We start from the raw sequence: 21,302 nt of genomic DNA, 5'->3' as shown, positions 1-21,302 counted from the left end.
TATAAATAGTTGAATTGTCCCACATCATAAGATTATCATAAGGTGGAGTGATCCCATGATTATAAATATGATTTATCCTTGGAACTTAGGTATCACCCCAAATATATTAAATCTCTCAAAGTATACTTATTATATAAGAGACTTTAAACATAATCTTGAATTAAATGTTAAATTTTTAAAGTTGTAACATTTTTTTTAGGTGGGAGAAAGATCGATAGAATGGTCAATATTATAACGAAAATTTTTCATGGTACCCTCGAATTTTGTTAGATTACACATAATATCCCTAATTTTAAGTTTTTACATATAATACTCTTGTCTTTACTTTTTTCATAACGCCGTTACTCTTATGAGTAACTAGATGAGTAATTGAGCATGCCATGCTATTTGTGTTTTTTATTTAGGTATTAAATGTTAGTTTATTAAATAATATATGGATTTAAGAATTAGATGATGAAGTGTTTGTGTAATAGATAACAAAAGAAAAAGGCGTCAAAAGTCATAGGAGTAATGACGTTATGACGGAAGTTGTCAAATGATATTCTGGGAAAGAAAAAGGTGAACACAGGGGTACCATTTGTAGAAACTTAAAATTAGGGGTACCATGTGTAATCTATAAAAGTCCAAGGTTACCATGAGAAATTTCCAATTTTTTTTTTTTGATAACGAGGGAACCCGCAGCCGCTACCTTTGGTGTGCACTGGGTAAACCCGCGGATGTACGTGATAGCCTGCGAACCACGTATACCAGGTAAACCACCCGAGGGTGACAGACTCGAAGTTTATTAGGCATGGACTCAGGCCAAGAATGCTCCACAAGATTTTGTTCTTGGGGAGGCTTGAACATGGGGCTCCTGGGAATTTCACCAAGTTTTAACCACTATAATGATATAGTTAATTAAATTTTCATTTAAAAGAGAGATATCCGTACCAATAAAACAATAAGGGGGTATTATTTTTTAATTGTTATTTTATTGTCACGCCATCAAACTTAACGTCTATTTAACAGCCTTTATATTAGGGGGTACCATGAACAAAAAAGTAGAACTTCAAGGATACCATAGGCAGATTCTTAAAAGTAGGGGTAAATTAAGGGGTACCACGGGAAATTTCCGTATCTCAATTATGATAAAAAAAAATGAAGAAAAACAACGACGAATATTAATGGAGAGTACTTGATCATATTATTAAATTTAAATATAACTATTAGATATAATGAGTAACAATTAACCGTATTCGGTATTCGGGATCTGGTTGAATGTCGGACTAAGTGCAAAAAAGATGGTGTAATTCTGAGTATGTTATTTGTCCCACATTGAAAAATAATGCAAGTTTGATGATATACTACGTATAAATAGTAGAATTGTCCCACATCAGAAAAATAATCCAAGTTTGGTGAATATATTACTTATAAATAGTAGAATTATCCCACATCGACAGATTAGTATAAGGTGGGGTGATTATATGATTATAAATAAGAGTTAACCCACGTATATATTAATCTTTTATTTTTTTTTGAAAGAGATATTTTATTAATATGTAAACAAATCATTAGACATAGAATGTAAACATTAAACTCTTATGTTTTTTTTTGCATTATAAATAAGTTAATTACCCCGTTGCAACGCACGGGCATTCAAACTAGTAAAAAGATTATACTGATAATAATAAACAATACTACCAATAATAATAAATATTATAATAACAATAACACCAATAATAATAATAATAAATATTATAATAATATTATTCATTAATAATGATAATATATTAATATAATCTAATAAGATATATAAAAAATAAAATAGTAATAATAATAATAATAATAATGATATAATAATAATGATATCAATAAGAATATTAAATAAGAATAATAATATTAATGTTGAAATAAACTAATCTGAACTGAACTGATCTGATCCGATCCGATCTAAACTGAATGGAGCTGAAGTGAACTAAACTTAACTTATTAGAACTGAAATTAAGTCCAAAAGAACCGGGCCTAATTCTTATTTTGACAAACCGGGCATCCACATGGAAAGAACTTTCTTTATTTAAAGTTCTTATTAACAAACTCAAGGTAGCTCTTATATTCGTAAGACGGCTCCACTCCTTCATTTATCTGCTGTCCATCAGTTAATACTTGATATCAATTTGGCTTTCTGCTGACCATAACCATTTTGTCTTTCCGATTGAGACTCCAATGCAACTTATGGAGTTGACAATTTGTTGACAATTTTCGACTCTGGTTTGATACGAGTTTGCAATTGCTGCCATCCAGTAGACGAAATACTACCATCACTACTTAAATCGACGTCTACGAGAGTTTCTCACGCCTTAATTAATTCACTGACAGCAAATTAAGTGTGCCTGAATATTAATACTCATTCTATAAAACCTGTAAAGACACATAAACCTTGTATAAAGTTTACACATGTCGGAATGTCCGGTGATGCTACTCACTGATTCCATTAGTTACAGGTTATGTAATCTAAGTACTAGCTAGAAAATACAAAGAAACCATGTAAACTGTAAACGAAACAAGATAACTCGAAAACAAGCAGTCAAAGGAGTCAAAAGCCCAAAGCTACTGAAGTCCAGCCTCCCTTGCATTTAAGTTATGCTCATGCTGGAGTTCCCTCATTGTGCTGCTCTGAGCTCTTTCATTCCCTGTTACAAGTAAAACATGTAAGCGACACAATTTTGTTTTCCGTTTTCTATAGTGTCGAAGACTCGCTCTTTTTGCTTCTGAATTACAACGGAATAAAGCGCTATTTGACCTTTTTGGCATTGAACTAAAAAGGAGAGGTTTTGAACCTGTCACCAAAAATCCATGTAATGCAAAAACAGGACTTCGTATCTTACGCAATTAATTAAAAAATGGGAGATTTTTGCATTATGTTGAAAATCCTCTGAGAAAATGAAACCTTTTGCTTTTGAAAACGAAGGAACGGGTTGTAAAGAATTTAATTACCTTCGACAGACTGTTCACCTGTTTCACCACTCTTGCTAAACAAGAATCCAGCAGCGTCTTTAATCCTTTCCATTACACTTTTTCCGGGGTTAATCTCTTCGGAATTGTCATCGTCGTAACTAGTCTCCTCGGCTTTGCAAAGGTGGTGTGGCATTTCTTCTGACTCCGTTACTTGCCCTGTAATCACCACTTTTGTCTTCGTGGTCTCTCGACCAGACTCTGTCACCCGCTCTTCTATCTCGACTTCCATCACTTCGTCTCCCTGTCCGAGGCCAATTTCATCCACATTTATCGCTTCGTCTCCTAGTCCAAGGACGGTGTCGTCCACAATCACCATTTCGTCTCCCTGTCCGAGGCCTATTTCGTTCTCCTCCTCCTCTTCCTTATGCAAGGGTAAGGCTTCAGTAATAACCTTCGACAAGGCTTGATCTTCCTCGCCGGGCTTCAGTTTCTCCACCAAGTACTCCTTCACTGAAACACCATTGTCGGGTTCTAGGGTGGACTCCATCTCTCCCTCAGTTCCTGATGAACCCCGAACCTTTGACGCCACAGTCGATCCTAACCCTGCTACTTTCTCATAGACTGGAGCTATTTTTTCTTGAACGGTCGAGACAACTTTCTTTCCATAATCTCCTATGCTCCCGGCATTTGATTCCCTAGACGAGGCTTCTTGAGCCTCGTCATTCATCCCGTAATCTCCTATAAACCCGACATTTGATTCATCAGATTGGGCTTCGTAAGCCTCACCACTATAGCCCAATTTTGAGGCTACGGCGTCCTTGGCTTTGGAAACTTTGTCAGCCACAGCAACCGAGACAGTTGATGACGTCTCTCCATATCCACCTGAAACTGGCTGGCTGTTAAGTTGTCCTTGTACCGGTTGATGTTCCAATGGTACTGTCGAGGTGTTTCTCGAGGTTTCACTAGTTCCACTGTATCCCAGTTTCGACGTGACAGAATTAGTGACCACCTTTGCTTTGTGAGCAAGCTCTGATGCAGCAGACGATATCATGTCCGTGTAGTTGCTGCCATGTTCCCGATTGGACTCGTCCTGAAATCCCTGATGACTGCTTGATAGAGGTGTGTGGGACTGAGGCTTCGACTCTTGTGGTTGAAGAAATGTACTCGTCTCGGGTGTGATCGGCTCTGGACTAAACTTATCATGGCTTCCTGTGGATATGGCCGGGTTCTCATAAAAGCCGGGATTTTGAGTTGTTTCACCGTGAATATTCATTTTCCCTAGTTGGTGCAGGATGGGGGTAACTCCTATTTCTTCACTACCTGATAAACCAAAATATACACAAGGCCATTTAGTAATTCATGTGAAGTCGTAGCCGATTTTCCTGTACTTTCCTTTGTTAACCTAAGATCTCCAATACATAAAATGAGGTAGGCGCAATGACTAATTTTTTTTTTTTGATGTAAACCGGGGTGTCCACCGTCGACATCAGTCCCATGGGTAGGGATCGAACCCCTGACCTCATGGTTAAGGGATGCAGTGAGCAACCACCACACCAAAACCATTTGGTTACTAATTAACAAGATAAATTACTAATGAACTACTCTACTACTTTGTACTCCGTAACTACTATTTTTCACAGGTACTTCAAACAGAGTTTTTTTGAAGTAGAACATAATTTTACTGAAAGGAATTGATAATAATATTCAGTTATGAGATAGAACAAATTTCAATCTTACCTCTGCCTAATGGATCAGTGACCTTGGCCTGATGATATTCAGCGCGACCAATTTCTCTTATGTCCCGAGGAGCATGAGGGTCTTTCTCCAAGCCTGTTGATCTCTCGAGTACTTCTCCGAGTCTTCCATAATCTTCCTTTTGACCACTACTAGTAACCTGTGTACCAAAATGTCCACTCAGAGAAGCGCTGTCGGGAGTGTTTTTAGTTGCGTAGGGTCGTTCCTCAGTCCTTGCCCCCAAGGTCTCCCTATGACCTGGAATGTATCTTGTAGTGTCCTTGTCAAAGGTATGGTGTTCTACGGGCTTTATACCCGGAATATTAGAAGCCCCTTCAGTGGTTCCCCTTTCTTCGAGATAACCCTCATGACGCCTCGCTGTCGTTCCTCCTTGTCCTAGCCCAATTCCAATGTCTTGGGCTGGTGCCCGAATATTACCTGTGACAATTCTACAGAGTCAATGACATGAAATGACCGTAATAAAAATTGCTGTACTTTATTTTGTAAAGTTTCAACCTGTGTTACTCCGACACGGTGTCGTGTCTGACACGTGTCGGACACGGCTATTTTGGGTGAATTTTCCTATTTTGTGGTCTAAATTGAAGTGTCAAAGTGTCGTGTCGGACACCGACACGTGTCTCACGTGTGACACGGCACTTGAGTGAAGTGTCGGAGTAACATAGGACTTTCAACTCAATTTGAAGCTTACCTTCATCACTTAGATTAGTGACATTAGGCTGATAATTAGCAGGACGAACATCTTCGGCCACATTTTTTGAGGCATGAGGATCTCTCTCAAGGATGCCTCCAAGTTTAGGCTTATGACCAACTCCCAAATCTCCAGTGCTATGAGTCCCACCCGAATGATGACCTGCAAGAACGGGTGTATGCCTTAGCCCATGAGATTGACTATCGGACCCTAGCGGTGTTCGCTTATCAATTCTCGACCAACCCAAGGTTTCCTCTTGCCTAGGCACATAATGTGTAGTTGTAGTATCAAAGGTCTGGTAAGCACCCGGGTTGCTCACTGGCACTTGACTACCAATTGCGGTTCTTTCACCAATCTTGGTTCGATGCTGCCTTGCTATGTCCTCTTTGCTGGTAGTTATGCCATGTACAGCTGCAATATCACACAGCCTACTTTAAAATTGAAATATGATGGTTTAAAGCAAAACGACTCGATAGGACAGAATACGTGAGAGACACGGGGGTAATGTCAACAAGAAACAAAACAGATGAACAATAACGAACTATTGCAAACTTATTTACGCTATACACGTATTGATCCCAATCTTACCTCCACTTGCTGGATAAGTGAGATCGGACTGACGATTAGCACGATGAACATCTTCTCCTATATTTTTCGGTGCACGAGCATCTTTCTCAAGAATGTCCACGACTTTCGGCCTATCAGTTCCACCTGCATGACTTGAAACAGCAGGTTTGTGCCTTAGCCCTAGCGGCGTTTGTTTATTGGTCGTAGACCAATCCAATATCTTCTGCTGCCCAGGTACAGATTGCGTAGTTGTGGTATCAAAGACCTGGTAAGAACTGGGGTTGCTCACTGGTACACGGCCTCCGATTGGAGTTCTTTCACCAATATTGGTTCCATGCTGCCTTGCTTTGTCCTGTCTACTTGAAGTGATCCCATGTGTAGCTGCAAGATTACGTGTTACGTCAATTATTAGATGAGAGAATTCTATGACTGCCGAATTTTATGAACACACGAGTAACTATAATCTTTGATATGATTCACTCGTTAATCTCTGACTGGAAAATTGAATCATAATCCTATATATGCGAGATCGTAAACAATCTAAAATCAATCTTACCTATACTTGTTGGATCAGTGAGATCGGTCTGATGACTAGCCGGATTTACATCTCCCACATTTTTCAGCGTATGAGGATCTTTCTCGAGAATGCCCCCAAGTTTTGGCCTATGAGTTCCACCTGAATGAGCATCAAGGACATGTGGACGCATAAGCCCATGGACTTGATTGTCGTGCCCTACCGGCAATCTTGTGCCGACCCTAGATCCACCTAATGTTTCCTCATGCTCAGTTACAAGATGTACTTGTCCATGCAGCCTAGTCGCGTCCGTATTGCCGGTAGTGATGCCATGTGCAGCTGCAAATATTTTATACATCATGTCAGGCATTTACAATGACATTTTATGATGCACTTAATTTCATTCAACAAGGGCAGCCCGATTACACGTTCGAGAGCAGTTGCCTAAAGCTACTTAAATAGCAGGACACCTTAATAGTTAATACCTTAATTAAAGCATGTCATGTGCTTCTAGAGTTCCAAGTATGCAATCTCCGAGCAGAAGGGAGCTAGCTCGCAAGCTAGTAACAAGGCTAACCGTCACTAATTAAGAAAATTATTTTTTGCTACCCGACTAAATTAACTCTGTACAATGTAATAACTAATAAGTAATAACAATGGTAAATAAGTGGTTTTAGCGACTAGTATTATTTTGCCTACCTCGTACTTGAACTCCTAACTCCGTCCTTATCAAGAAACTGTGTTTTTGTGAATTGTGAGTTTTTTTTACCCTAAAGAAACAACTAAAGTAGCCTTGGTTGACCCAATATATATGATGTTTTACATGTCTTCCTATATGTTAAGACCTACAACATGGAGAGGAGAGTTACACACCGGGAGCACCATGGACATTACGGTCTGTAACCATCTCATTGTCGTCATTTTCCTCATCATGGTCATGACCGTGTCCAACACCGCATTTAATAGTATCCTTGATCTTCTTAGCCTTCTCCTTGACTTTCTTCAATACTGATTTCTTTTCATCATGATGCTCAGTTTCATCATGCCTTTCATCTTCCATTCCTTCAATCAATTACCATATCAAACATGTCAAGACAGTTGCAGAGCCATATATAATTTGTTGTTTAGGGGTGAAAATTTTGAAGGGCCGAACTTCTAATGGAATAAGGGCAAATCGAAGATTTTAAAGCAAAATTTCAAATTTTCCTAGCTCCAATATATCAAGAAATAATTATTCAATGCAAAGAACCACATATATACCACGATTGATTTACTGTTATGTGCAACGATTTAAATCTGGACTGATTTGTGAGGTTATATAGTATCTTCTCCTGATTTTACAATCTAATACTCGCAACAGTGTTTGGTTAAGCTGGTAAGTGTGAAGTCTAGTGGTTAATTAAAACTCGAGACCAATGCTGGTAAGGGTGGAATCTAGTGGTAAGGGTGGAATCTAGTGGTTAAAGACCGGGTAAAATTTCCGAGATCCCCGGGTTTCAGCCTTCCAAAAGGGTCTTCTTGGGGGTTATTTTTTTTTTTTTTGGTCCAACGAAGCGCACACTTAGTCGCATTACAATAGAGGGAATGAGGAATCGAACCTGGGACCTATTGTGCACAATAGGTCCGTCTTAACAACCACACTAAGACATCTTCGGTTCTTGGGGGTTATTTACGGCGTGAGATTGTGCTCCTAAACTTCTGCTAAGGGGTTTAAAAGGTAATGATTTTGGGCTTAACATGTTTTTTTGATATGGGTATGATCAACAAAAGCATAACAGTTTAACAACAGAAAAAGATCATTGACTCGACAAATAGGACATGTATAAGACTACCATTGTATATGTTGTTTGTGTTAAAAGACAAAGATCATCAAATGAGTTGAATAACCTCACTGGGGAGTTTGCTCAACTTAGGGGTCGTTTGATTCAAATTAAAAGTTCGAATGGGATGGATGCAATACCATGAAGATATAAATGAATTTATAACCCCATTTCTCCTAATTAATAAAATCAGGGCCGTCTAGAACAATTTCGAGGCCCTGTACAAAAAATTAAATGTGGCCCCTAGGCCCTAATAATTTTACTCGTATATTATATATAAAATAAGTCTTTACATATTCAATACTCCCTCATATTCTATATGATCTTCCACATTGGTTTTGAACCAATATTTAGTGGAGTGGTAATATGTGGAGGGAAATGAAAGTAGGAGAGAGAATGTGGGATTACATGTTATATCAACCACAAATGATAGACAAATAAGGAAAATGATCTTTGTGAATTTTCCGATTTAGGAAATGTGGAAGATGTTAGTGAATTGGAGGGAGTACAATTTTGTGAACTTTATATTACAAATTATATTCTAACATTTATTAATAGTTTTATTTGATGTGCGTTGTATTTATATAAATTTTAGAAGATAACGAAGGTTAGAGGGCTAATTTTGTTTACAAATTATAAAATAACGGTATTACAAGTCACATCGTGAGACGGTTCATTACTTCTAAATAAAAAATGATTGATTTATTGTTATCAATAAAAAGTTATTTTTATATAGATGGATAGTCACACCGTATAAGACCGTCTGACACAATAATTACTTAATTTGTTGTATTATTAGTATCGATCTAGTAAATATACTATTTGCCGCCATTCTATACTTCTATGAGCAAAAGAAGCTACCACCAAAAACAATGTTGCTATTTGAAGATGGTCTTACCCTCACATAAAACAAAATGTCGCTAAAGAAATATAAAATGTCGCTGCAAAGGTTCGAACACAGAGTCTACTTACCCTCACATCAAACAAAACTAGGAAAAAAATATAAAATGTCGCTGCAAAGGTTCAAACACAGAGTCTAAAATAGATATACATGCACTGCTGCCAACTGAGCTACATAGATTTGATACCATTATGCCGCATTGTTTGGTATATAACTTTGTTACTACTGCATTTCTAGAAATTGGACCCCAAAAATTCAGGGCCCTGTTCAAATGAACGGGTTGTACACCTTATATCCGGCCCTGAATAAAATAGGTAAATAATTGTTTTGTTCGTTTTTTTAGATGGTAGGGGGAAGAGACGAAGTTTAAAACCTCAAGGAAGAGGTAAGAATGAGATTCTAAGCGGTTCAAATAGAGTTATATATTGGCTCCATTTCAAAATACCCAACCATTCCAAGGGATCAATCCATTGTAACAACTAACTCCAAAGTCCAAACAAACCTTCATTATGCCCACCTTAAACAATTTTTTTTGTGAGAACTTGATATATTGCCTCCTAAAATGATTCAAAATAGCATTATTGCCCGTTTGTCACCTTTATAGAAGGTTGTAATTATTAAGCCATCTTACTACGCCATAAAAGCTAATAATCCACACTTGAAGCTCAAAAGGCATTCATGTGAGCGCGTGTTAAAATATAATAAATAATTGGGCCTCAAAAAATCACTTTAAAGTTTTGGTTAAAATGGTGTTCACAGATATCAGATCTAGGTCATAGGTTCAAATGAGGGACGTGTAAGAATATAAAATCAAAATCAATCTTGAGATTCCAACGGGTCCCAACCATTAGTTTAAGAAGTTTGAGAAGTTTTTGCTGAGATGGTTTCTTAACGGATGTAAATAAACATGCACATTTAACTCAAATTTAACCGAGCTTATACGTATTATTTTTGAGTTACGTTACTAACTCGTCCCGGTAAATTATTTTGGAACAAAGACCAAAGAAAGTGGAGGGGCCAATTATAACATGACAAGTGGGCTAAATTGAGTATGAAGGTTTAAATTGCTCATTAAATATAATCCTAAAATAGAAAGGATAACAATTGACGGAGACACTCAAAATAAAACGGATAATAATGACCGGGATGGAGGGAGTAAGTTTTTAAACTTGGTATTTACGCGAAGAAACTCAAAAACTTTACATTAAAAGTCGTAAACCTTACTACAAAACTCGAAAACTTTATTATAAAATTTATAAACTATATAAACAGTTATGGTGATATAGTCTATAAACTGGAAGAGATCTTATAATAAACTCATCTTAAATTGGTAAATCGTCTTATATAAAAATTAGTGACACTTACCAGAGTGTTGCAAGCCAGTACTAGTGAGATCATGAGGGTCACCATGACCTCTAGGGCGATCCATTTGAGTGTTCATTGTGTGTGATCACTTAATTTCCACTATCTGAAAACGAGTAGTACTAATATATTTTTGACGTTCTTTTGATTTCAAATACAACCAATTTTTGCGTGAAAAATCAATGGGTTTTTAAAGCAGTTGTAACTGTAGAGTGTGCACGTAACTTGGAATGGAGTTTAGCAAGATGTGGTAACTGTGTTTTAAATGTTTGGAGCGTATGAATGTGCCACCTTTGTATTGTGGTGGCGTTGTTGTCTCTGCCCACGTATTAGTAAGACAGACACGTCCTTGGCTCTTTGCTCCACACTTTTGCTGACTGTGTTGTTCGTTTCTTGATATGTTTTGAACCAATTTTTTAGATTGGTTATCCAAATTCGATGAAATCTGCAAGTACTCCCCGTCCTCCGGTCATTTTTACTGTTGTTTTTGACACGAAAACGCTAGAAAAATATTTGGGTTGTAATTAGGTCAGGTCAGAACCTGGCCCGCTCAAAACCGGTCCCGTCTATTGGGTTACTATTTATTTACCTGGCTTGCCAAACCTATGTTAAACCCGACACGGCCCGCCAAGATTAAGGGCCGGGGCCGAACCCATGAAATTTGTTGGGACATAACTCCACATGTGATCCGAATGTTCCACATTGTTAGTTTTAGGATTGAACTTCTCTTTGTTTAGTCAAGTGATCCGTCTCAGGGGTGTTTAAGGCTATGGGTAACCACAGGCGATGGAACCGGGCCTCTGGCTTTGGCCATCAAATTTACAAGCTTTATTGATAAATTCAACACAAATCTCGTCGTATAGTACACTTGTACTTGTACATTTATATTTGGGGCCTTATTTTTTTGTGGTGCACCGGGGCCTCAATTTACTTTAAGACGCCCCTTTCGTCTCTCCTCCGTTCGGGTAAGGCCCGAGCAGCTAGAAAATTCAAATTTTAACTAAAAAATTTCAAAATTTTGGAACGCCGGGGGGCGACCATCCCTGTTTTGTGATAAAGTATCCGAGTTTTATGTTAAAGAATATGAGCTTTATTATAAAGTATTGAGCTCATTCATTTACACATTAAAATCATGAACTTTGAATTAGCTCAGAAAGAATACATATAAGCTCGGATTGTTATATCTTGGTTGTACAATGTTTATGGTACAACTGAATGTATAATCCTATTTGTGGGAGTAGATTATAAGAACATAAAAATTGTCTGTTTTAATTTTTTCATCTTTGAGGAATTTAAAGATCGAACTTTATCTCTATCATAATTATGATTGATATCATTTACTTTAAATACGGAGTATATAAATTCAAACAAATTCAAATAAACTAAGTGGTGGTTTTCGGTTGGGTTACCTCGGGTCGGATCAACATTGGATCAATCCAGGTTTAGGTTGGGTCCGGGTCTCGAGTCATATTCGGATGGACCAATTTTGGGTAATTTTCAAATATTGAATACGTCATATCGAGTAGGGTCATTCGGATCAGGTTGGGTTTCCTAGATCTATTTACCACTCTACTAGTCTCGCTAATTTCAAAGGAAAAAAGAAAAATCCTCCAATTCAAATAATTATTACTCCATTCGTCCCAACTTTTGGTTTTGGCACAATAAAAATCAAGAAAAAAGGATGAAGCCAATGATGAATGATCAAATTGTGTAGCATTTTTTTTAATTGAGAGGGGTATTAAGACTTAAGAGTAAAACCCGTACATAAGTGAGTATAACCCTCTCCGAATTGAAAGTAAACAAATGAGGAGTATATTTTTCAAAAAAGGAAAAAAAAAAACGGAGCATCCACGCCACCATGCCAAAGTTTTGCGCGCCATAGTCCTCAATAGTGAAAAATCGATTTTAATTTGAATGATCGAAAATCGTTCATCTTCATCACAATCGCACATTCTTCATCGTTTGTTCTCACTCAATATCTTTCTCTCTCTAAAATTTCTTCCGCCGTTTCAATCAATTTGGTAAGCAATTGTTCTAACATTTTCCATCAAATTCAATTGATTTTAGGTTTTTGTTCGCAATTTCACGTATCATGTGTTCTTCATGTTAATTTTGAAGCCAAAATTTCGCAATTTTTGTCTTTAATTGGAGTATTTACTGTATTGTTTATGTATCTATAGGTTCTGCGATGATCGCTTCTATGTTAGGTAGAATATTAGGTTTTGCGATGAACTCTTTCGTGAATTCATCAGATGAAATTTGTGCGAACGTTTTAATCGAGAGCGTTGTTTAGGATTTCGGAAAGTTATATAACTCGTCAATCTTAGGTTTCTGATGTTTCGTTTTGGTAACTTTGATTGATTAGTGTAATTTTTGCATTGTATGATTGTATCTGAGGTTGTACATCTCAAAGCTGTGTACGCGCCTGTGTTCATTCGTGTTATAATGCCGAGCTTTGCGTGTCTCTTGCTTGCATAATCTCGAGTGATGCGAGGTTCTTTGATGCTTAAATTCATGTATTTTTGTTGTGTTTGAATTGTTCATGAGATGAAGATTGTGTATTAATTAAGGCATTAAGCTTGATTGAGTTAGTAGGTTCGAGTTTGTTGAAGACCTATGTATCTTCAACTACTTAAAGTTATGAAAAAGTTCTTAATGGTGGTCCGATCATCATTTCAGATGACTTTGTTAAAGATCCATGATCTCCATCTTTATCTTATGCATGTTCATCTATTCACAGTTTCGAAAAAAAATCTGAATTGTGTTCTGCTCCTCATTTCAGATACACTCATACACACACAGAAGACTTCCCAAGAGTTCTGGTTTCAGATTCTTGAGGCTGTAGCACAGGGCCACTGTTGAGTTTGTGAAGATAATTAGAGCTTCAAATATGTTGATTTGTTACGACCTCGTGAAGGTGCCTGAATTGATCTTATCTCATCTGCCCTTCATGAATGAATATATATATACTCCGTATATGTTAGATGGTGTTATCACTGACTTAAACTGTTTACTATCTTATAAAAACGAGTAGTTTACTACATTGAATTTCGCTTTAGCAAGGTGATTTACTGAGTAGTTGTGTCATATCAGTTTTTTTTATCATGTTAGATAACATAGTTAATTGGTGTTTTGTCTTCGTCTTCATGCAAGTTGTATTTAACTAGGTTTCGGAGTGCGACATTATTTTCTAATCAAAACCTTTCTCAGATATTTTGTGGTTATATATCAAACAGGATTTGTTTGATATTTTAGTGTCAAACTGGCCGGTATAGACAGTATAGCTCAAGGATTTCAGAGAGAAAAAGATTTATATGGCCTATTTGGCGAGCCGAATTCTTAATATAAGAGCATGAAATACGTTATAGACATTTCATTCATTCGTAAAACAATGAATAATATAATGAATGAATGATAAATGAATGATAATTAATTCATATGTTGCGAACTTGCGATCCTTGCACCTTTCTTTTGTGTTGCCAAATTCTGGCTTGATTGCTTTTCCCCTTTATGTGACCTCAATCCCGTCAAAGTGTAGAAAATTATTTCCTTTGGCCATTCCTCAAGTTGCGTATGGTCATTACTAGCTGTTGCCTCTCACCTTCCACCTCGGCAAACTTTAGGCTTACCTCTGAATACTTCTCCTGCAATTCTTTGAGTTCCTCTTCTGTTGATTTGTTTTTCTCCATCAGTAACGCGACTTCTGATAGTAGGTCACTAGTTCGAGAATCTGTGACTTTCTTCTCTATGCAGGTTTCTCTCCGACTGCATATGAAATTGTAGCATGTAAATATTGAAGTTTCACAATGCTAAAGAAGTATTGGTAAAACAAGACATTAGTCATAATCAGTAATCAGTATTGTGAACTGACCTATCAGCAGCTGTTTTACTGCTTCCGTTCTGCAGGGGTTTCCCTAAGGATGCTGCTTGTTGTGCCTTTTTTACTGTGCCGAGTTTTTTCTCATCCACCTTGTTACCATTTTCAGAAGATATTCCGACTGGTCTTACTGCCTATAAATTTACAAATATGATTAGTTCTACTTCCAATAGTTTGAATCAATAATATTACTCACCCTACCCAAATAACTTATGAGATAGGTAGAATATTTGTAAATAATTTGCTGTTTAAAACTAGATAAAGCTAGGTCTAAGAAACCATTTTACATCAACTTGGGATTTTTTTGGTTTGTGTCTACTATCTACATAACCCGCACTTTACATATATGAGTTGACTGTTTAAATTCAAAGGATATGATAATGCCACAATGCTCTATGTCTATTCCTTTTTGCTGACTTCCAGTGCAATACTTCAGGACCGTAATTCTTTTCAACTTATTGATGGCTTGTTGCATGTATTGACAATGTTCATGTATTTTCAGAAAACCAAAACTAAGAAACACCTTAATTCATGTTCAGAAAAACGAAGTCCAGGACAGCTAATGTGTAGAGAACAGACCCTTAGGGCTTGTTTGGATACCAAAATAGGAGGGAAAGGGAGGGGAGGGGGAAGGAGGGAAGAGAAAGGGAAGGGGAGGTGGAATGAGGTGTTGGTGTTTGGATACAATTTCCCCCCAAATATTTCCTATTGTGGAGAGATTTTGGCTTGCCTTGGAGGAGGGAAATGGATCCCTCCAAATCCCTCCCCCTCCATTTCCTTCCACCCTTATTTGCTATCCAAACAAGGGATTTCAAATTCCCTACTTGCCCTCCCTTTCCTTTCCTTCCAAATCCCTCAATCCAAACAAGCCCTTAGTGATGAAGAACAAATATATTGTGACCTTTTACTCTGGCCATGAAATCCCAAGTTAACCTATTTTTTCCCTATTGCACTCTTGCCCGATAAAAGTTTTTGTTAGCTATATTAGACAGTAATAAACTCTAGTCATTGTGTTCAAACTTCAGTGATTTCACCTCTATGCTTAATTAATGCTTAAGGGAAGTTGATGAAACACGGAAATGACTAGTAGTCAGTTGATGTAGTCATGTAATAAAGAAAATTCACCTTGAGCTGCTTGACTTTGTCCTTGAGGGACGATATCTCTTTAGAGCTGTTATCCTTGAACTTTTCAAGATGGGCTATTTCATTGTCCTTCTTCTGTATATTTTCCTTATGTCTACCGACCTGCTTCCGTAGGTTCTCATTATCTGATTTTATGTCAGACAACCGAGTTTTCAATTCATTGTGCTGAGATTGAAGGATTTCCAACTGTGATTGCGTTCCTGCTAATTCATCTACTTTTTTCGTTAAGTTTCTTAAACCTTTCAGCTCTTCTTGACTTTGCTTAATTTCTGTCAACGCTGAGCTATATTTACTTTCGAACTCATCTCTGTTTCTTTTTATTTCTTCAAGGGCTGTCTTTGTTTCATTAACCAATGTCTTCGCTTCTTCTAACTGCTTTGTGAAGAAGTAATTTTCTTCTGTAAGTCTTTCTACTTCCATTCTGAGCGTTTGATTCTCGTTTGATAAAGCTTCACATTTATCTTCCAATTTCTTATGGGATCTTGACAGTTGGGCACTCTCGCCTTTGTGGGAATGTAGTAGTTGCTCGAGTTCGATGTCTTTCTCTCTCAGCTGGCTTGAAATCTTTTCCACCTCAGTTGCACATTGATGTTGGACTGACTCAAGCTCTCGAGTAGTATTTTGAAGATGTTCTTCCAAAATGGCGATATGATCTCGTAATTCCCCGGCCTCAGCCTCTGCTTTTATAGCTAACTCTTCATTTTCATTGAATTTAGATGACAATTCCTCAGAGAGTTCCCGGAACTCCTCTTGTAGCTTCTGGGTTGCAGAAGCATTATCGAGTTTAGTCCTTCTCAGGTTCTCCTCTGCACGAAGGGCTCTTTCCTCTAGATCTACTTTGTCGTTACTCATTACTTTGAGCTCATCTTCAAATTCTATGGCCTGCCTTTCCAGCTCATTCTTCAAACTACTTACCTCAGTTTCAAGGTCAATAATAGTGGTTGAATTTTCTGAAAACTCTTCAGCCTGCTTCCTTATTACATTTTCCAACCTTGACATCTGAGACTCAAGTTCTTCCATTTTACGTAAATTATGAGTACATTCTCTTTCTTTCTTAATTAATTCTAGCTGCTTTTGATTAAACTTTGAAGAAAGATCGTTATTATCCTTCTTTGCCATCTCATAATCGCGACCATACTGTTCTATTTCTTCCTCTAGCTGTCTCTTTTCTTTAATATGGCTCTCCAATTCATTTTGGAGATTCTTGATTTGCTCTTGCAGTGCAACTGTTTCTTTCAAGTCTATGCAAGGAGTTCGTTCATGTACTTCTTCATCGCTGTAGACGCTGTTCAGTCCATTCTCAGAATCTCTATCGGTAATCTCACCTCCTTTCTTACCATCTTGCAGTTTCTTGGAAATATTGGCTAGCTCCTTCTCCCTCTTATCTAACTTTTCTTCTAGGTCTCTCACCACAAGAATTAATTCCGAGTTTGAATCTTGCGTCTTTCTAAGCTGTGAACGCAAGGCCCTGTTCACGCCCTTTGCATGATTTAGGTCTTCTTCAACTTCATTTGGAGAATGACTTGATTTCTTATTTTTTATCCCCATCTCCTGTGGATACGGAGGGCCATTATTGACTTTTTGCTGTGACCTGAGTTTTTCAGATTCCATTCTCCATGCTTCTCTTTCTTCTTTTAGCTTAACTACTTGCCCTGATAACTCCTGTCCCCTTTTGGTTTCCTTCACCACCTGTCTCCTTAATGATTGTAACTCTATATCAGTTACATCCGCTTTTCTCTGTAATGCAAGAATCTCCCTCTGTAATTGCTCAACTAAAGTCTTGGGTGGTTCTTGCTCCTGTGCTCTTGGAAAATCACCTTTGGTTTTTTCTATGAAGTTAACAATTTCATCTTCTGAACTCCAATAGAGATCATCTATCTCTTGTGTTTGTTCTATTTTCTGAGCTTCTGGTACAGTGTTCTTCCTGTAGGGTGATTGATCACCCACATCCTCCTGTTGTACTTCTATTTTACTATCCTTTTGCTTAAACAAAGAATCCAATGTGCTAGCGTTACTTAAGCTTTCTCTTCCATCAATATCTGAAGATACCATCGTATTGTTGTACCCACCCTACAATGGAAGTCAAGTGTCGGAGGTTTAAAAGTGTACAACAAAGCAAGCCTCAAGTGCGCCTAAACTCACGGCCCAGTTTGATGCTAATGTAAGCTCCTTGGGCGGTTTTTTCAATAAGGTGCAACTAGCGACACCCCCCTCCCCCTTGCCCCATTATTCAAATATTTCATATCAGCCAGTTTACTATAGTAAAAAGGTCTTTGTTGCCCCAATTTTATTTTTTTAAAAAAATAATTTGGCAAGAAGAGCTCCTCGTGTGCATGAGCCATGCCCATGAGGTGCATGCATTCATCTCGCAGCATGCAATGTGTTGGTGCTCCTTGCACCTATAAAATTATTCCTTTGTTTGGCCAAGGGATTTAGATAGTAAGGGAGGGGAGAGAAGGGAAACTATTTCCTTTGTTTGGATGGGGGCTCCCAACTCCCATTTCCACTTCTACAAGAGAAATTAAAATTTCTCAAACATAAGAAAGATTTGGAGTGAAAACGCCGAGTCTCTATTCCCCCTCATCTCCTCCAGCTCCATCCGCTCCCTTTCCCAACTACTTTGTATCCAAACAAAGCGTAAGCCTTGATATGGTAACCGTTTATTCATGAACCTATAGCAGCTATATCTGGTGACATCTAAGCAAGCTCAAAGTGAACATTTAAGATGCAATGTAACTTTACCTGGTGTGTGCTATAATTTAATCCTCCATCATCAAATTCAGAATTGCTAAGTTGACTTTGTAAGCTGACTTCAGGAGTCTTTGCTGTCAAAGTAACATTTTCTTCATTTTCTCTCTGCAGCTCCCTGGAAATGATAAAGTCAGACACATCTTCCTGAACACTCACAGTCACAGGTTACTGACAAATAGTCAAGTGTAAGTCAATTAAATTTTGCTCCATTCCTAATTACCTTAAATCATCTGCTCCTTGTGTATTCTGAATTATGACCTGTCTTAAGCATAGTTTTCAATCAGAATTAAGATATTGGGGCAGTAATTCAAGTAAACATCACTGAAAATAAAGGATTTCCAATCATAGCAGGAAGATTCAAAGTTCTCATAGATTCATGTGAAATTATGTGGATAGCCGTATTCGCCCAAAGTCGTATGTACAGCTTTCATATGTTTCAAGATCCACCCTAAAAAAAATTTCTTTTGCTATGGATGAATTAGCTATTTTTTACTTGACAAATCTTCTTTCCAATTCATTCTAAAGTGTTTGCTAGCAACCTTAATTTCCTCCAATCTTATGGAACTATTTAAGAGCACACAACTGCAACTCTTTGGATCCTGCCTTAAAATTGATCCTTTTTATTTTAGATCTCCTTTTTTATCGCTTGTTATATAGGGGGGAGGGGAGTTATATAGGCAACTTACATGCAAAATTGCTCCGGCAAACGAAGATTTGATTGGAATAGAGAGGGTAAATGGCGATGTCGCCTCGACATAGTCTGCCATGTTGATAAATACTTCTCCAAAGAAATTAGATTTTGATGAGCCCTGAAATCAAAGTGTGCACAATCTGGTATAAAAAAAAAATCTAGTGCAGTTATCAGTAAAATTATTAAAACAATCTGGAGAATTTGGTATTTCTTCTTACTGTTGAAATTATAAACTGGTAAAACTTGTCTTGCAGTATTCCAGTTTTTGTATCCCTTGTGAATTTTACTGTTTCATAGACAGGATTTTTCCATGTGCAGATCCCATTTTGAACTAGAGCCTTGCCTAATCTCACTGTCGGTTGGCCAACATCCACAGGAACAACAGATATCATGAGCCTTGATTTGGATAACGGTACCTGTTTACGCAGAAGGGTCATCATCAATTCACTTGGTAAGACCCTAAACTTTTCTCTACTGTGTGCATGATATTAAATCTCGGTTTCAGACTGGATTTCGGAATTGGTCATCATGGCTTGATCTCAGTTGTGGTATAAATGTGATCCGTGCCACCACATAATACGGCCTCCATAATATTAAAAATTATACTGAGATGTAACTAATATATAATCTTTGACGTAATAAGGTGTCAGAATTCACAATTTGTTACCTGAGTTGCTTGAAAGTGTAACATGAAGACAACCTTGATCTTCTCGTTTCTCCATCGCCCGACCTTGAACATTTTGTCTTCCGATTTTTATTCTCATTCAATAACCACCCTTGCTTTGAAGATCATTCAAAATTGTTCTAGGATTTGTTTTTCTGCTTTTAGTTACTTTTCTTGAATATTGTTTGCAGTAGTATGAAGTAACTGAGCACATAAGGTAAATACAAAGTTAAGAAACTTCTCTTACAAACTTACACTCAACTTTCTTCTAAAGCTTCTGTGTGTGGGAAAACAAAAATGTAAGGAATTTTAGGAGAGTGAAGTACAACTTTAGTGTAATCAAATGGAAAATTCGTTGGCATTTTTCTTTTATTAGGGATGATTATAAATTTATAATCGTTGCATTGAATACTTGTGGGATTATTGGCCCTGGTTACTTTAATATTTTTGCAGACCTGTACCAGCACTATATTTCCATTTCGAGACCTGTAATTTGCAATGTGGCCCCCAACCTTTTGAAATTATTAGATACTCCACTTAACTCCAACAATTAAATAAGTAGGCATTTAATTTAAATTATTTGGAAGATGAGTAAGTATTCTATGAGACGGTCTCACTCATTTATTTAGTAATTAAACGATATTAGTCAATAGTAGCGGAGTCCTCAATAATATTTTTTGTAAAACCATCTGGTTTAAGATTGTATCAAAAGAGTAGGTGAATGAAAGAAAACCACTACCTTCTGATGAAGAAGGAACAACTGAAGAAAGAAACTTCTACTGTATGTTATTATCTCTGATGCGAGCTGTCTGTGATCTGTGAGAACAGCAGCTCCAAACCACGTGAGGTTCAAAGGTTTAGCACCTTTAGCTGTATTGAACACGTGCAGAGAGCTTTAATAGAATTCTTCCTCTGTCCAATTTTATCAACACTAATCCTCACCTTCACAAAGTTAATAGAGTATCTAAAACATCTAAGAAATATACGAATCTCCTTGTTTATAATCTTAAGTAATGTAATACACTTTCCTAATGTTATTGTTTATACTTGTAAATAATCGTATATATTGAGAGAAATTTGTGTTTAAAGTTGAACTCTAAACATATGAGCATATCATATTTGACGCATATTTCAGCTACTATGTTGGACGGAGAGCGTATCATATATTCAAATCTAACTCCCTAAATATTTCAGCTTTATTAACCCCGCCCCGTTTAGCCTAATAACCCATTTAATGCTCTACTAACAACCCACTTAATTACTCTAGGCCTATCCGGCTATCCCCAACCTAAATATTTAAGATCTGTTTAAATTCGCCATATTTTCAATTTTTTTGCTAAACTTTTTGTGATTTGGTGTTTCAATCAAAGTGATAATATTGTTGTTGCTATTTGCGATTATCTGAGATTCTGAGCTCCTCTGTCGTGTAATTTGCTGAAACTTTAGCATTATGATAATATTGTTGTTGCTATTGTGTTTGTCTTTGTGCTTTTGTTCCCTATTTGCTTTTTGTCCACTAAGAGGCATAAAATGCCAAAATCAACTAGGATGATTGATGAATGAAAGAAAACTCAACTTGCAATCAGGAACTTCATATGAGCCATATATAATTTATTTAACTAAGATTAATAGATA

The 21,302-nt window shown here is 37.2% G+C and overlaps 2 protein-coding genes and 1 long non-coding RNA gene across 5 annotated transcripts; 1 reads left to right on the top strand and 2 right to left on the bottom strand.

The window, feature by feature from the left end:
• Positions 1-2,391: 2,391 nt before the first annotated feature.
• On the bottom strand, positions 2,392-10,929 carry LOC141656623 (uncharacterized). 2 transcript variants are annotated; one of them, XM_074463575.1, is made up of 9 exons: positions 10,767-10,929; positions 10,545-10,647; positions 7,332-7,520; positions 6,501-6,797; positions 5,966-6,325; positions 5,378-5,788; positions 4,672-5,106; positions 2,974-4,254; positions 2,392-2,669 (listed from the first exon to the last, which is right to left on the bottom strand). In XM_074463575.1, the coding sequence occupies exons 2-9, from the start codon at positions 10,618-10,620 to the stop codon at positions 2,587-2,589; spliced, it is 3,132 nt and encodes a 1,043-aa protein (XP_074319676.1). In that variant the 5' UTR covers positions 10,621-10,647; positions 10,767-10,929; the 3' UTR covers positions 2,392-2,586. The 2 variants fall into 2 exon arrangements, with proteins under 2 accessions (XP_074319676.1, XP_074319675.1); XM_074463574.1 differs by having other exon boundaries at positions 10,545-10,900.
• A 1,502-nt stretch (positions 10,930-12,431) lies between these two features.
• On the top strand, positions 12,432-18,497 carry LOC141656622 (uncharacterized). Its single transcript, XR_012548541.1, has 3 exons — positions 12,432-12,562; positions 13,324-13,458; positions 18,424-18,497. It is a non-coding gene; the product is annotated as an uncharacterized LOC141656622 (long non-coding RNA).
• Positions 13,834-20,800, bottom strand: LOC141656621 (uncharacterized). Of its 2 annotated transcripts, none has more exons than XM_074463571.1 (8): positions 19,671-20,800; positions 19,222-19,419; positions 18,999-19,121; positions 18,533-18,570; positions 18,304-18,427; positions 15,544-17,631; positions 14,413-14,552; positions 13,834-14,306 (listed from the first exon to the last, which is right to left on the bottom strand). In XM_074463571.1, the coding sequence occupies exons 1-8, from the start codon at positions 19,740-19,742 to the stop codon at positions 14,084-14,086; spliced, it is 3,006 nt and encodes a 1,001-aa protein (XP_074319672.1). In that variant the 5' UTR covers positions 19,743-20,800; the 3' UTR covers positions 13,834-14,083. The 2 variants fall into 2 exon arrangements, with proteins under 2 accessions (XP_074319672.1, XP_074319674.1); XM_074463573.1 differs by having other exon boundaries at positions 18,533-18,574; positions 19,671-20,051.
• Between the last annotated feature and the right edge of the window lie 502 nt (positions 20,801-21,302).

Source organism: Silene latifolia, chromosome 5 (genome assembly GCF_048544455.1).
Source record: "Silene latifolia isolate original U9 population chromosome 5, ASM4854445v1, whole genome shotgun sequence".
Lineage (NCBI taxonomy): Eukaryota > Viridiplantae > Streptophyta > Magnoliopsida > Caryophyllales > Caryophyllaceae > Silene > Silene latifolia.
The sequence above is the reverse complement of the archived record's forward strand: the minus strand, read 5'-3'. Positions and strand labels throughout refer to the sequence as shown.

Coding starts and splice junctions, on each gene's coding strand:
- LOC141656623 (XM_074463575.1), bottom strand. CDS start 10,620: ATGAACACTCAAATGGATCGCCCTAGAGGTCATGGTGACCCTCATGAT. Junction 7,521..10,544: donor TACTGGCTTGCAACACTCTG/GTAAGTGTCACT, acceptor AATTGATTGAAG/GAATGGAAGATGAAAGGCAT. Junction 5,789..5,965: donor CACTTATCCAGCAAGTGGAG/GTAAGATTGGGA, acceptor GTGATATTGCAG/CTGTACATGGCATAACTACC.
- LOC141656621 (XM_074463571.1), bottom strand. CDS start 19,742: ATGTTCAAGGTCGGGCGATGGAGAAACGAGAAGATCAAGGTTGTCTTC. Junction 19,122..19,221: donor ACCAGTTTATAATTTCAACA/GTAAGAAGAAAT, acceptor CTTTGATTTCAG/GGCTCATCAAAATCTAATTT. Junction 14,307..14,412: donor AGTAAAACAGCTGCTGATAG/GTCAGTTCACAA, acceptor TTTCATATGCAG/TCGGAGAGAAACCTGCATAG.